Raw genomic sequence first — 15327 nt, 5'->3', positions numbered from 1 at the left:
CATCAAGAGAAGCGAACTGTATTGATCGATTGATGAATAGGTATATAGAGATATAAAAATATACATAAATAATTAAAAGGTGGGCTTGAAAGCTGTAATTTGGCAATAAAATGGTAATACCTGTCGCAGGTTAAACACACAGGCCTGCCGATCAACTTTGAAACCTGTATTACCCCGATGACCAACCAAAATAAGCTCCTCTTGGAGTTTCCGGTCTCAACTTTCCTAAATTGCAAGGTTGTTTTCTATTCATTTATGACGTCAAGAAAAATAGTTTCAAATATAATATATTACTGTTTACGGTAATACCTTCAAATGCAAGAGTATATAACTTTGAATTGTGGCGTTGAAGGCAGGGGTGCTTTTCGTAAACTTCTAATCCTGGTTGGGAGAAATCGACCTCGTAGTAGTTTTTAAGGCGGACGTCTTGCTTGAAGTTTGAGTCATCCTTGTTCTGCAATGAATTATTCGATCAAATCATTTACACTCGCCATACAGTTAAAAGAGAACAAGTGAGAGTTTTTTATGTTTACATACAAAAGCTGGAGTTTTTAAAACGGATTTTGTGGCTCTGTTTGTTCCTCTCGGAAACAACCAGATGGTTAAATTTTAGTCTGCCACTACAATATTAGCAAATAAATGCTAATATTGTGTTTCCGCTAACATTGTTGGGTTGAGTACATTCAATAAAAAAAATTAAAGGCGTTTACAAATATCTGTAACGCGAAATTAGAGCGCAGCTCTTAAGGAGGAGGAGAAGGTACGAAAGAGAGGGTATACCCTCCTCTTCTCTGTACCATCTCCTCCTCCCCTCCTCCTCTGCCTCTCGTCCTCCCCTTCTTTCCTCCTCCCCTTTGTCTCTTCTCCTCCTCCTACTCCTCTCACCTTCTCCTCCTTTCATCCTTGTCCTCTTCCTCCACCCCACCCCTCCTCCTCCTCCGTATTTTCCCCTTTTCTCCTGCGTACCCTCCTATCCTGCTGCTCCATACCCTCCCCTCCTCCCACAGGTTCCCCTCTAAATTTAGCTGAAAAATTGACGCCGCGCGACCTTAACAACAATTGGATTCCCCGCTAAATTTAGCGGGGAATTGAAATGCTGGTGAGGTCGCGTGATTTAAATTTTCCCGCTAAATCTAGCGGACAAACTGAATTTGTTCTTAGCTGACGCGACACCAAACCATGTGACGTCCTTTCACCGTCTAAATTTAGCAAAAAACTGAATTGGTACTGAATTCATTGACGTCGAATTTCCCGCTGAATTTAGCGGGGAATTGAATTGCTGTTGAGGTCGCGTGACGTAAATTTTCACGCTAAATCTATCGAAGAAACTGAATTTCTTCAGGGGTGAGGTGATACGAAGTAATGTGACGTCGATTTTCCCGCTAAATTTAGCGGGGAATTGAATTGCTGTTGCGGTCACGCGATTTCAATTTTCCCGCTAAATCTAGCGGACAAACTGAATTTGTACTTAGCTGACGTGACACCAAACCATGTGACGTCATTTAATTTTTTAAGTTTAGCATTAAAACTGAATTGGTGCTGAGTTCATGTAACGTCAATTTTCCCGCTAAATCTATCGAAAAAACTGAATTTTTTTCATGGGTGAGGTGATACGAAGTAATGTGACCTCAATTTTCCCGCTAAATTTAGCAGAAAATTGAACTGCTGTTGAGGTCACGTGAATTCAATTTTCCCGCTAAATCTAGCGGAGAAACTGAATTTGTTCATGGGTGACGTGACACCAAGTCACGTGACGTCATTTTCGCCCTCTAAATTTAGCGGAAAAACTGAATTGGTGCTGAGTTCATGTGACGTCAATTTTCCCGCTAAATTTAGCGGGGAATTGAATTGCTGTTGAGGTCACGTGACGTCAATTTTCCCGCTAAATCTGTCGGAGAAGCTGAATTTGTTCATAGGTGACGTGACACCAAGTAATGTGACATCATTTTCACGCTAGATATAGCGGGAATTGAATTGGTGTTGAGCTCACGTGACGTATATTTTCCCATTAAATTTAGCGCGGTTACACCGGTGGCGGCGCCCACGCCGACGCCGCACAACCCGGAAACAGACGCCTAAGAGCTGCGTTTTAAAAGTTATATATCGTTTCAAGGAATGCCAATTTTTAATAAGCGTTTAAAGAAAATAAGAGTTTAATTCTTGAGGCTTCACTTCTCATTTTCTGAATGTTTGCGACGGCCTCTCACCACTGTCTTAGCGCAAAACCCGAAACCATATCGCGTACGACTTCCCTCAATTCGCAGAGAGCGTCGTGTCAAGTTCATTAAAGCATGGCAGTTGAATTTTTCTAATAAAATTAGAAGTTACAAAAAAAAAAAAGAAAAAAAAAGGGGAAATGCAGAAATTAGCAGAGAAAACAATGGACTCTGAGAGCACGACAGCAGTCCTCGGAGCAATGGTACGGGTCTCGGTGTCTTGGTTTAATTCGTAGAAAAGTCACAACCGAACGACTACTTGTTAGACGCATGCGCAGAAAATAATATAAAAAACGACTTTAAAAACATTTTCATCTTTTTCATTTGTTGTATTCCTTATTTATAAAAAGTCCTTGATTTTTTTTATTCTATTGTTACAGATAGGTCAGACGGGAACTGATGCAATGAGAGTCACACATAACTGGCGCGAGAAAAACAAACATTGTTGTTACCAAGAATCGGACTTGCGAAAAACATAAGAGGTCATAGCGCTTACTAGCCATTGAGAGATAGTCCTACACTACGCGATTACTCTTTAGCAGTGTCAAATGTTTGTTCGCAGCTCCACATTTGTTCGACTATGAGTATCACGGGTAGCGACTTTAATGCGCATGTGCCACGCTCCATGTAGCCCCTGACGTATGTCCAGTACAAGGTCAATGTAGCGCAATCTGTGTATCTGAGTGGGCTACTTACTTAATCCTAGTTCCTGCTTTGAGTTTACATAATACGGTGTGCGCTTCATATCGGGGGGGGGGGGGGGGGGGGGGGTTGTGGAAACAGTAACCTGCACACTTATAATATTTCGCCTTCTTAAAATACATACCCGTGTCTTGTTACACGCCTTGTTGTGGATATTATTTATTTATTATTCGCAAGTTCGGAGAATTTTAAGAATACTGTTAAAACACTGAGAAACGCAAGCGTCCGGAGACTAGAATATTAGAGGTGAGCTGCAATGAAAACCAAATTTGCGACACTCTGATAAACACCCACCGAGTTTCTCCACACCTACATACGGGAAGCCCTGAATCCTAGTTATAAAGTATGCGACGTACTGCATTATTCAATCCCAGAATTAAATTCATGGTACAATAATAATCAATCTTCTAGGGGTGGTTGTGACCGGTAATATCCGATACTCTAATAGAAGATAACTATAAGCAGCACTAGGAGAAATGAGTTCCATTCACACACAGCGCAAGAAAAAAAGAAACACGAAACGTTTTGACGTGGAAAGGGAATTATTGATTGGTCATTAAAAATAATTTACTTATTAATACAATAATGAACATCACCTTGTATGGAGCTTCGCACATACAAGACATTGAAAAGAAGTTCATGCGCACCTCTTGCGTGGTGATTTCTTCCTTGTAGTCTACCACTTGAATAGGCGTAAATAACTTTTTATTGCCACTTGTCTTTTCTTTGACTTCAGTCTAAGGGAGAAATCGAATGCCGATTAGAGTAGCTATACAAATCGTAGGACTGCAACAAATTTACTTCGCTGAAGAACACTTGTTTACTTAAATGTCTGCACATAACTATCAGGAGCTAACATTAAGTGCTTAGTATTATTGTTCATGGGATATCCAGAGGGCCCAGGAGGGACGGCTGAACATTATTTGAAGTTAAAGCAAGTAGGCAGGGGAGCTGGTATCGTGAGTGTCCGTCCCTTTTTGTTTCCTAGCTCCAGGGTTACATGTCCAACATTATTTGTTGCTACATAATGTCTGTTTTTTTACCAGCTTTTGTTTTCTTTTATTTTGTGGCAGACATCCTTAGTAACGTCTCAAGCGAATAATGCACTTCACTTTTTCTTCAAAATAACACAGGCTTCTGTTATTCTTTTTTTTTCTATAAAACGCAAATAAACGTTCTTAGACAGCCTTATTTCTAAGTATAAGCATATTTTGTAATATTAAACATCTTTTTTATTATTTGTGAGATACGAATTGACGAAATAAAGCGCGAGTCTGACGCATTATCCAGCTTGCAGCAATGATGTAATATCATTAGTGAACACGTATCTAGGTCACACATTGTGCTACATTTATTTCACCAATCACAAGATATGCTTTCAGTTTCTTATTTGTTTTCTCGAAATAAAACTGCTACATACCTTAAAATATTAAAATCACGTTTTCTAATAATATTTGTGTTAACCGAACGGACGCGACATGAGAGCATATATTCCCCTCGTTCTAGCGACTATAGAGCAGATGCTGTCGTTGAACAAAGGCCGGCCATTTTTCTAGGCGGAAGAAAATGCCATCGAAGCCTGAAATACAATATTTCCGAGCGTTTCTTTAGTTAAAAAAAATTTTGGTTTTGATATAGTCATGATAACGACACATTACAGAAAAAAAAAAAAAAACTTTTTGAAAAATTAAGCGGGGTTTCACGCTAGCCAAACACTGTTAAATGCATCGTCTGACGCATGCTTTCACATTTGCAGCATCTTCTTCATTGGAATTCGGAACTCTTTGGCACTAAAGCTGCGTTCAGGTCTGCAGGGTTCACATCGGCCCGGCTCCAACACCCAGCCATCTCATACCTTCGACTACGGTTGTATATATCACAGAAGTCAGCGCGTCAGTTTGGTAGGGAAGGGCGACGGCAAATCGGTTGGAATAAGCTACGTATCGTGGCAGGCCCTGGTAGAGTTTCGCTGGAAATCCGCGACGTGAAAATTCTCTCTCTGTAAAGTGCGAATCCACTTTTTGAGCGCTTCACAAAACGTGCGCTCTAAATATACACATGATCCTAACCGAAGACGAAGATAAGCACTGCTGAATTCAAGAATTATATTGTTATGATATTCAATTTGTTTAAATATGCTTTTATTATTAATTTATCGTAACGACTTCTAAAAACAATCACTGCAAGTTGCGGGTGAAGAAGAGCGTTTTTCAAGGTATGAACGAGGTTTTCACTCCAAATTTATGCATGTGTTTTTTTTTAATTTGACCTTTTATTGAGATAACTATGCTCATTCTTGAAGCACGGACCACAAATTTTAATAAAAAATTACTGGTAGCCAAATTTGTTTCTTCGGCCGCTGGTACTGGCTCATGTGCGCCAAGAGGAAACCAGATGCACTAACTGATTTTGATAAAATTTCTTTGATGTGCTTTAATGAAAGCTTCATCCAACCGCTCCCTTGGTCTAACCCTGTTTTACATAGACAACCTTGCAAAAGTGTAAAACGTATCGAGTTATTGGTGAAGGGCTCAGTGATCTTAATACGTGCCGTATTGCATTATCTTGAACAGTATGATCGGGAACCCCGGATCGCGTGCCCTTCGATTCATGTAGTGCTACCTGGAGGCTGATAAAACAGCGTGAGGGTGTGCACAAATATTTTACTAGGGAGATACAGTCCACTCTGTCCATTTGCATTAGAGCTGCAGCGCGCTGCGCCATATCCTCCCCTTGCGGTATGATCCTATGTCTGCGTCCGCCAAGGCTTACGCAGTCGGCGCCAACGCGCTGTCGGGATCGGCTTCCTCCCTCGTCCGGTTAGGCCCGACAAACGCAGGCTTGACGGCGTTATATTTTTTTGGTTGCCATGCGGTGTTCTCGCAACGATTGTAGAAGGGTTAAAAAAGCAGACGGTGCGGAAATTCGGTAATGGAGATGGCAGTGCTACGTTACCGGCTGCAAGCACCTCATTTAGCAAGGAAAAGACCTGCCCTCCTTTCGTTTCCCTCGGGAAACAAGTACGTAAGTTTCAGCTTTTATGAAATCCTGTTTTTGTTCTGACTGGATGACTTTCAAATAAATGATGAGATATATAATTCCAGCTGCAGGAAATGGGTAGTTCGCTGCAGGTCAAAACGTGCTGGTTTGACCACTTTTGCGAAAGCGACTTCTGCAACCTATATACTATAGCAGGGGTGGCGAAGCTGCGGCTCCTCGCGTGTTAAAATGCGACTACACCCCCCCCCCCACACACACACACAAACACACGCACACCCCCCCCCCCCCAAAAAAGAAAAAAAAAAAAATATATATATATATATATATATCTTTTGCTTTTTCTTCTGGTAACACGAGGACTTCCCCCAATTCCCCCAAAAAAGAAGTGGAACGCGTTTGAAATCGAAAGACAGGCTGCGGTTCGGTAGTCTTGTGCTACTGCTATCTTACGTACAGCTGGACAGCTTTTGACTCAGATAGATTGGAAGTGGCTGGAGTTGAGTTAATTTCTCTAAACAAAGTAACCCCCTTCCCGCCCCCCGCGGCTCTTGGAAGTTTAGTCGTGTTCTTTGTTTTGCGGCTCTTATGGCTCGTTCACGCTTGTGAAATACGCACTGGCCGCCGGCTGAAATCGCTCGCCGAAAAAAAAGATCGGGCCGTTCACATTTGTCGCCGCCTGCGGAGTGCGCGGCTCCAGCGTCTCGCAGTTTCCTCAATATTCGAGAGTTGGCGAGGGCTCCCAAACCTCCTCCCTGCCCGCGCGCGTCTCGTCGTCATCGTCGCCAGCTCGTCAGCGGGTATCTGACGTCTGCAAGCGCCACTTCCCCCGCGCGTTCCGATTGGCTTGCGGCGAGCGAAAGTTTTTTTTTTTTTTCCGGCGTTCAAATTTGGTTCCCAGAGCGATCTTGCTCTCCGCCGGAAATTCTGCCTGCTTTCGTCGCCTGGTGTCAGGATTCTCGCGAATCCGGCCGCCGGTTCGCAAGTGTGAACGAGGCATTAGGCTGGGTCGGCCTGGCCGCAACTGTAGCTATATTGTTTTTAAACAATATAATGTTATTTGAATGCCAGAAAAGAGTTGCTCGAGATAGAGCATACATAATAATAATATTAATAATAATATTAATAATTCATAATTCATAATTCATAATTTATTTGTGATGAAGGGGCATATCCACAAAACAACGCAGGTTCGTCAAAGCCTTCATGGGCTTGTGTGATTAAACCGAGGTTGCAGAGATATCAAAATAATTATCACAAAAGAAGAAAGAAAAAGGAAAAATATAAAAAGAAAATTGTGAACTGGACCAGAATTAGCTATAATTCCAGTTGAAGCTGAGGTTTCCGTACCACAAGAAAATATAAAATTCAATAAAAATAAAAAGAAAGTCAGGTTATGTCACTAGAAAAAAACCACAGAATCGTTCCTTGAAGAGTTGCACGATGACGGGTACGTCCAGGTGAAGATTGAGATTCTCAGTGGATGAGAACAGTCACAAAACGAGTCATGAAAACGAAAGAAAACAAAAAATATGACGCAGAATTTGACACAAGCAAAATTGAGTTATATCACAAATACACCAGACTGAGGACAGCACCATATTTGTGTCATTAATAGTAACCATAAATAAAAGCACTATTTTAATCAATCACCTTTGGACTATACGCAAGATGCACAAATCAAAAGAAGGGCGTTTAAGAAAAAAATACAAAACGCAAAAAAGAACACACACAAAAATGTTATACATTTTTAGATCGACTCATCGGAAGACAGGAGAAGGCGAAGCGATTTTCTAAGCTTTTTTCTGGAAGTGAAATCAGGGAAATTAGCAGGTAAAGAATTAAAAATCCGAGGAACGTAGAAGGACCGCAAGTTCTTGCCATATCGAGTGTAACATTTGGTGATAACAAATCGTGGAACCGTTCGTAGTTGCCGGATATTCGGACGAGGTGTTTTGAAGTCAGAATTCCAGTAATGACTAAGGACTACCGTTTCCACAAACAGAGATTGAAAGTTGGGCATAGATAATATTTGAAACATATTCTGAGAGGAAGTAGTAGGCCTGTAGTTAACATTACGCAGCATTCCTTTTAGAATATTATTGATTTTTGCCTGCCATAATCCAGAGCAATTTCCAAAAATGGTGATTCCGTAGCGGAGGGAGCCATATGCTAACGAGTGAACTATGAGTTTCCTGAGATTAAGTGGTAGAAAAGCCTTGATATTGTACATTAAGCAAGAAACGCTCCTTAACTTAGAACACAGTCTTGTGAGGTGTGAATTCCAAGAAAGATCAGAATCAAAAATAATTCCTAAATACTTCACAGTGTCTGAGAAAGCGATGGGAGTGCACTGGCAGTTGACACAGTGCGACGTGTGGAGGAACAGTGGAGTATTTAGATCAACTAACTTAAGGGGATTGTGAAAACATACTAACTTAGTTTTTGAGACATTGATATCTGTAAGATTATGGGCGAACCAGTTCATTAGTCCTAAAGAACATTCCTGGAGCATCTCCATAGCCCTTGAATAAGTAAGATGACTTGTTAACAAAAGAGTGTCGTCCGCGTATTGATAAAGGGAGCAGTTCGAAACAGAGGTAGACATATCATTTACAAAGATATTGAAGAGTAAAGGCGAAAGTACAGAGCCCTGTGGGACACCAGATTTTAAAGAGACTTTGACGCTGTGTATGCCTTTGATTGAAACCAGCTGGGAACGATCTTGCAGGAAATTAGTTAGTAAGGACAAAAAAGGACCCCGGAAACCAACAGCTGAAAGTTTTTGCAATAAAATAGAGTGACTCACTGTGTCGAACGCCTTTCTTACATCAAGAAAGCAAGCGCAAATAAACAGGTTGTTCTGAAAACCCAAATTTATCTCATCAGATAGCGCTTCGAGAAGGGGTTGAGTCCCACGACCAGGCACGAAACCGTATTGGTTAGAAGACATTATGTTACTCTTCTCTACGAAAGAAGACATAGTGATATAAATAAATTTTTCCAATATTTTAGCTATACATGGTAGAATAGAAATTGGCCGATAGTTTTGAACCTGGTCACGCTGACCTCCTTTAAAAAGAGGTTTAACAATAGCAGTGTTCAATTCGATGGGAATGGAACCTGTCTCGATCATTGTGTTGAGCATAAGTAGAAGAGTATCTTTTAAGTACCTAAAATTTCTACGGAGATCGCTAAGACATATTCCATCATAACCTGCTAATTTATTTGGCTTGAGCCCGAAGATTATTGACTCGAGATCCTCCGATGTCATTTCAGGAAGAAATGCGGAAGCCGAGTTCAGGGAGGGACTAGAAAAAGCCGCTGTGGCCGATAGCCGGGCACTGCCCGAGAAGGAAGCAAAAAAATTGTTGAAGGTATTTGCCGTAGCCAGTGAATTAAGCCCAAAGGTACCGTCAAAATTTTGAATGCGAGGAGATGTAACACCACGTAACTCGTTGATTAACGACCCCGTTTTAGCCGAGTTGAGTCTAGAATCAGAGAACTGCTTTTGAAAGTACAGCCGCTTAGCTGAGCGAATTAACGCGCTGACTCTGTTCCGGATAGTTCTGAATTCTGCTTTAAGGATGGAATTATGTGGAGACCGGCGGCATCGCTTCCAGGCTATTTCTTTGAGTTTTATAACAGACAATATGTCTTTATTTAGCCAGCGTATGTTGTCTTTTCTTTGTTTTACAACAAAAATCTTTTTTGACGCTTCAGTAAACTGTCTAAACAGTTGAACAAAAGTAAGATAAATGTCACGGCGTGACACGGAATGCTGAAATGTAAGCCAGTCATAAGTAGAAATACACTTGTCAAGACAATGGCGATCAACAATCTCAACGCGGTGCTTACTGTTGATACCTGTCACCAACGCATCTCCTGGGAATTCCAACTGACATCCTATAAAATAGTGGTCCGATAATTTGTATGAAATGACTGCTGCCTTTGTTGTTGATGTTGAAGATCTTAAATTGATATGATCAATAGATGATATCACAATTTTGTCTCCGAGGAGTTCTTCCCTTGTGGGGGCCTGAATCGCAGGCTCTACGCCGTTATCTGCCAAAAGAGTTAGATACTCGCAAACCAGTGCTCTCGAAACTTCAATACATCAATGTTGAAATCCCCTACAAGACAGAGGGACGCATTATTAGGCAAAGTTTGTAAACAGTCTCCCAGGTCAGAGAGGAATTCAGATACGTTTCCAGAGGGTGGCCTATAGCAGGCTAGCAGGTATATATTATAGACAGAAGGAAGAATACGAAGTGAAATGTTCTCACATGATCGGATTGAAAACTTAACCTCTGAAAAAAAACAAATCGTCCTTCAAAAATTCCGCGATACCACCGCCACGCTTTTTGTCACGAGTATAGAACGTGCTATTAAACCCTGGCAACAAAAATTGACCTACATCCTCATCATGAATATTAATTTCAGTCAAAACAAACACATCGGCAATAAAACGCACAGAGTCAATGGCTAACTGAAATTCGCACCAGTGCTTTCGAATGCTTCGTATATTGACATGAAACAAAGTAAAAATACTGCCTGCCCTTGTCTTAAATATTTCTTTACATGAGTCTAGGTTCTTTATCTGGAAAAAAACTGTTCCTAGACATAATTCTAGGGCTTTTATCTAACAATACTCTTTTAGACGCCTAAACCAATTGTTCCAATGCATCAGTGTTGGGAATGCGAAGGAGTGGAGAATTCTAGTTTTGCTTTGCGAAGATTTTTCCGTGGCGCACCCCTACAAATTTGTAACCCTTTTCTTTGCCTCTAGTTCGTGCCAACCAAAACAGCTTCCTGTTCGCTTCGGTTAGGTTATCATTAAAGTATATCCTAGGATGAGATTCGTCCTGACGTATGGAGCCGAGGCGTCCACGACAAGCCATCCAACGTTCTTTTTGAGAGGCTGTAGAGAACCGGACCAGGATATGAGGGACTGTTCCCGGTTTAGCCGGCAAGCGATGTGCTACCACGACATGCGCGGGTTCAAAACCCTCCACACCAAGTTGATCTGCTAGGTTTGTCATGGTATTCCCGATGTTTTCTTGAGGCGAAACTGGTATACCGTGAATCTCTAAGTTAGGGAGGCGGTTTGTTTGATCTGAATCATTATGGTTTGTTCTGAGCTGACGGATCTCGTTTGTCTGCTCGGCTACAATCGAGCGCAAAGCGTTCGTTTCACTTTGAAGATCTTTGATAGTTTTGTCTTGAGACTTCGTTGTCAACACTAGTGAGTCGTACTGGGTGGAGGAAAAATTCATAATGTTTGCATTTCATTGATGGTAACTCGCATGGAGTCCACTGTCTGCTTCAGCGTTAATAGCGCATCTATCTTTAGAAGCAGTTCGTGCAGAGCACCGACGGTATCTTTCCACGAAAGAAGAAGATCGAGCTTTTGATTCACACTCGAGAGTTGCGAAACAAAAGAACTGGAGTCGTCTTGAGAAGGTGAAAGCTCGACTTCATTGTCGGACCTGGGCAGCCCTCCACGACAGGCGAGACAGCGCCATTTCTCTAGTTTAGAAGCGCTCATCCCTTTGAATGTACCATCAGACACTCCCGAACACTTCTTACCCAAGTGGTAGGCTTTTTGAACAGTCAACACATTTCATAAAACGACCGTCAGTTGGCAGAGAGCCAGAACAGACAGCACAGGGCTCCTGTGTAGGCATAGTACGCAGTTCACGACAAAGAAGAAGTTGACGGTATAAATGATAAATTAGAACCAAACAGAATGCGAGAAAAATAAACAGTTCCAGGCTCACCCGCAAAAGTGAAACACAGCTAAAGCTTAACACGCGACCAACCGCCAAGACCCAACGAGACCGGTGTGTCCCAAAGTAATCTGGGTAAAAGGGTTTGTTGCGGTAGGCAGATGTTGAGCTCACTGCGATGGCCAGAAGACCCGGGTCAAGGGCTTGTTGAGCAAGGCGGCTGTCGGGCTTACTGTGTTGGTCAGAAGACGCAGCATCGAAAACCGGAGCAGTGGTGGCGGACAAAAAGCGTGGAAAGGGAGGGTCGTCAGAGAAGTATGGAGTGCCAGTATGCGGTGGTCACGAGTCTTCGTCGCTCGGGGAAGCTAGGCTCGCAGAGATGAAATCTGGTGCCGAAATAGATGATCGAGCGATCAGCCCAGATGACCTCTTTACCTTGAGCGGATGGAACGAACTCGGCGAAGACCACCACTTAATTTAAGCATAAAAAGTGAGATAAAATCTCAGCACGAAGGAAGTAAATGTCCGAACACTGTGACTTCTTCTTCTGTTCTATAATAATAATAATAATAATAATAATAATAATAATAATAATCATAATAATATTAATAAGAAGAAGAAGAAGAAGAAGAAGAAGAAGAAGAAGAAGAGGAAGAAGGAGAAGAAGAAGAGGAGGAAGAAGAAGAAGAAGAAGAAGAAGAAGAAGAAAAATAATTTTTATCTCTGCATTTGTACCGGTTGGAGACGCCGCAGCCAAGGACAAAAAGTCAACGGATGTCGGCTTGACGAGGTCCGGGCCTTGTGCACTTTGGCAGACAGCTACGGGGATACAAAAATAACTGCCGAGATTATTGCAACGGGCAACAAGTGAAATACATACATAAAACAACTAGGTTTCACGGGTTTACATAAAAAAAAATTGTAGAGCCCACCCACTTCACGTGAAGATGGAGGACCAGCGAAGTGGTTATCTTTACGACAAAGGCGACTAGTTTCCGCTTGACATCGGCGGCCCGATCTTCGTCGATCATTTTCGCCCAGCGACGACGTTCATACTTCCGCTTTTGTTGCCGCTGACGCTCTAGACGGTCACGTTCTTCGTCGGTGAGTGGAGGAACAATCGAAGCCAATGGACCCACACCATCGGCCGCAACACGTTGGGCTGCTGCGCGTTAGGCTTCTCGACGCTTTCGTAAATATTCGCGGTGTTGAGCGCGCCGACGATCCTTGTAGGCGCGTTCTTCCTCTTTCGAGTGAACAACACGCGGCCTACCCATGGCGAGTCCAACGGGTAACTGATAACATCGCTACGAAATGGCTACGTCAAGAGACAAAGGTACACAGCCCTTGATTGGTAGCTATTTTCGGTTTTACTGCGACTTTTCAGCGAATTGCTATACTGATTGAATAAAGACACATACATACATAAAGGCGAAGAGCTCTTTCAATACACGATGTTGTAAGCTCTATAACCAATGTTTCGAGACACACCTCGAGGACAGTGTTTTCCGATTGAGCCCAAGTCTCTTTACCAGCATCGCGGAAGCGAAAGAAAAGAAGGTTAGATCGGCGCGTTCTGCCCTCAGTCTCGTCACAGCGTACTCTTATGTGAGATAAATCAGTGACCGTGATAACACGGGGTTAGGACCTCACTATCTAATAATGCCAAGGAAGGTTGACTAACGTGGGTTGCCCCCTCTTTACATTTATACTTGCCACGACCAATTGAATGCAGGAGCGCCTTTTAAACGGGAGTTTTTCGCTAACATCTATGGACTCATTTTTTCCACATCCTAGCACATCACAGCTTCGCTGTAAAAATTCTATGCAAAATGTCAGTGCAATGATTTAGGGTTAATATTATGAATGTCCACGCCACAGCATGATATTTGTTGAGCTATGAAGGTTATGCTTTAAAAACTTGTAACTTTAGTTCGCACGAAACATAAACACTTTTCCTTCCTCGGAGTAGCGGGTGCTTATGGCGGGCATGTTTTTGACCAATCGTGATGTTTGTTTTAGAAAACTAATACATTCAGGGCAAGTAAAACGAAATGATCGAGTCAAAAGGTACTTATGAAATTGGTGTATATTTATATTTTGTATGGGGAGAATAGAGCTTCTGAGTAGGCTAAGAAAATATTGTAATAATATTTTATTAAGATTTGTTTCTGTGGTCCTTCCCCAAACGTGAAAACAATAAGCTACTTGGGATTTAAATAATTCATGATATATTTTGTGTTTTTTTTTTTTTTTTTTTTTTTTTTGGGGGGGGGGGGGGGGGCGAGAATAGCTCTGCAACAAATAAGTACACCATCAATTCTGCATAATTTATTGACAACCTGGTTTATGTGTTTAACCTATTCTGAGTTTTCTGAAGACATAAATCATAATGTTTTATGTTCTTTTTCCACTAAATCGATCGGTGTGAATTGAAAATGGAGAGTTTCATTTATATTTACGTGTTTACAAAACGATCTAAAAAAAAAAAACTTCATTTGTCTTTGTTTCATTCCCACCGTGTAATCAACCACTTCAGCTGAAAACATTGCCCTGGAATTCGCATCCGCCACAGATTCGCGGGTAATTTGATCCTATGTTTCTCTCGTGAACTGCTGACCATAGTCCGTTTCACGATAATTTGGAGAACTGCGGAGGCTGCGGCCCCCGCGACCCAATAAGAGCGTGGGAGCAAGTCACCTCATATCACTCAATGGTCGACGCCACGGAGGCCTACCCTACCGACAAGTACAGCGCCGTCCGCGACAAAAAGTAGTGATTAATTTCTCCTTTAACGACAATTATACTCGACTAATTCCATCCCTATTGAGAATGTATTAAAAATAAGAAATAAATATTGAGGAATATATGGATTTCAATTATATTTCAACTGCAAATGTAACTCCACACCCGTAACCGCTCCCGATTTTTTTTTTTTGCCTTGTAGAGTCGGGGCCGTTGGAGATAGCAGTCGTGTAATCAACTGCTTATACTCAAAACATTGCCCGGGCATTAGCAAACGCCAAAGATTCGCGGGTAAATTGCACCTCCGGTTGCCTCATGAACTATTCCCGAAGAGCTTCTTACTCTAACAGACGGCAATGATACGGTGGTGGACGTTCATCAGAAGTTAATTGGTTTCGAAGCAGACGACTCTCGGCCAGCAGATGACAGCCGGTTCTTTGGCGCAGTGACACACGCCACCGTTACGCGTTCTCACTTGCCTCGCTTCGACGTTCTTCTTGGGTCGCGGAAACCGTAGCCTCCGCAGTTCGCCAAGTAATCGTGGAACGGAGTATAGAACACTTCAGTTCTTTTTTGTGAGTGGTGGTGGCGTGTAAAAATACTAATGCATCTTCGAAATATTACTGTACCAAAGCTTTATAACTCGTCGGATTGTACTGGTTATATTACTTTTAGAAGCTTTAGTTATCCATACATTTTTCACTTTGATTGTATCCAATTATCTTCGACCGCGTTAATTCTACAAGTGACGAGTAAAAAACGTTTCTTTTAATTTAATGTCAAAACATATTTTGTTCTATTTTTTGTTTGTAAAAAAATCTGCGACATTTCGACCAAACCGAGTGTGGAACGTCTACTGGAGACTGGATAACTCTTAGTCAAGAGCTTTGACCCGCCACTTTCACGACGATTGATAGCGCTCTCCACCACCCGCAATT

The 15327-nt window shown here is 42.0% G+C and overlaps 1 protein-coding gene across 1 annotated transcript in view; it reads right to left on the bottom strand.

Annotated features, from left to right (window-relative positions):
* LOC120840580 overlaps positions 1–15327 on the bottom strand; it is a 95535-nt gene that overhangs the window by 17729 nt on the left and 62479 nt on the right. Inside the window, exons 11-12 of the mRNA XM_040211153.1 lie at positions 3566–3655; positions 310–454 (exon numbers count right to left, since the gene is read on the bottom strand). Coding sequence (XP_040067087.1) covers positions 310–454; positions 3566–3655 — 235 coding nt within the window. The remainder of the gene's footprint in view (positions 1–309; positions 455–3565; positions 3656–15327) is intronic.

This window comes from Ixodes scapularis, unplaced genomic scaffold (genome assembly GCF_016920785.2).
Source record: "Ixodes scapularis isolate PalLabHiFi unplaced genomic scaffold, ASM1692078v2 PGA_scaffold0__279_contigs__length_252992795, whole genome shotgun sequence".
NCBI classification, from domain to species: domain Eukaryota; kingdom Metazoa; phylum Arthropoda; class Arachnida; order Ixodida; family Ixodidae; genus Ixodes; species Ixodes scapularis.
This window is presented reverse-complemented; position numbering and strand designations above follow the sequence as displayed.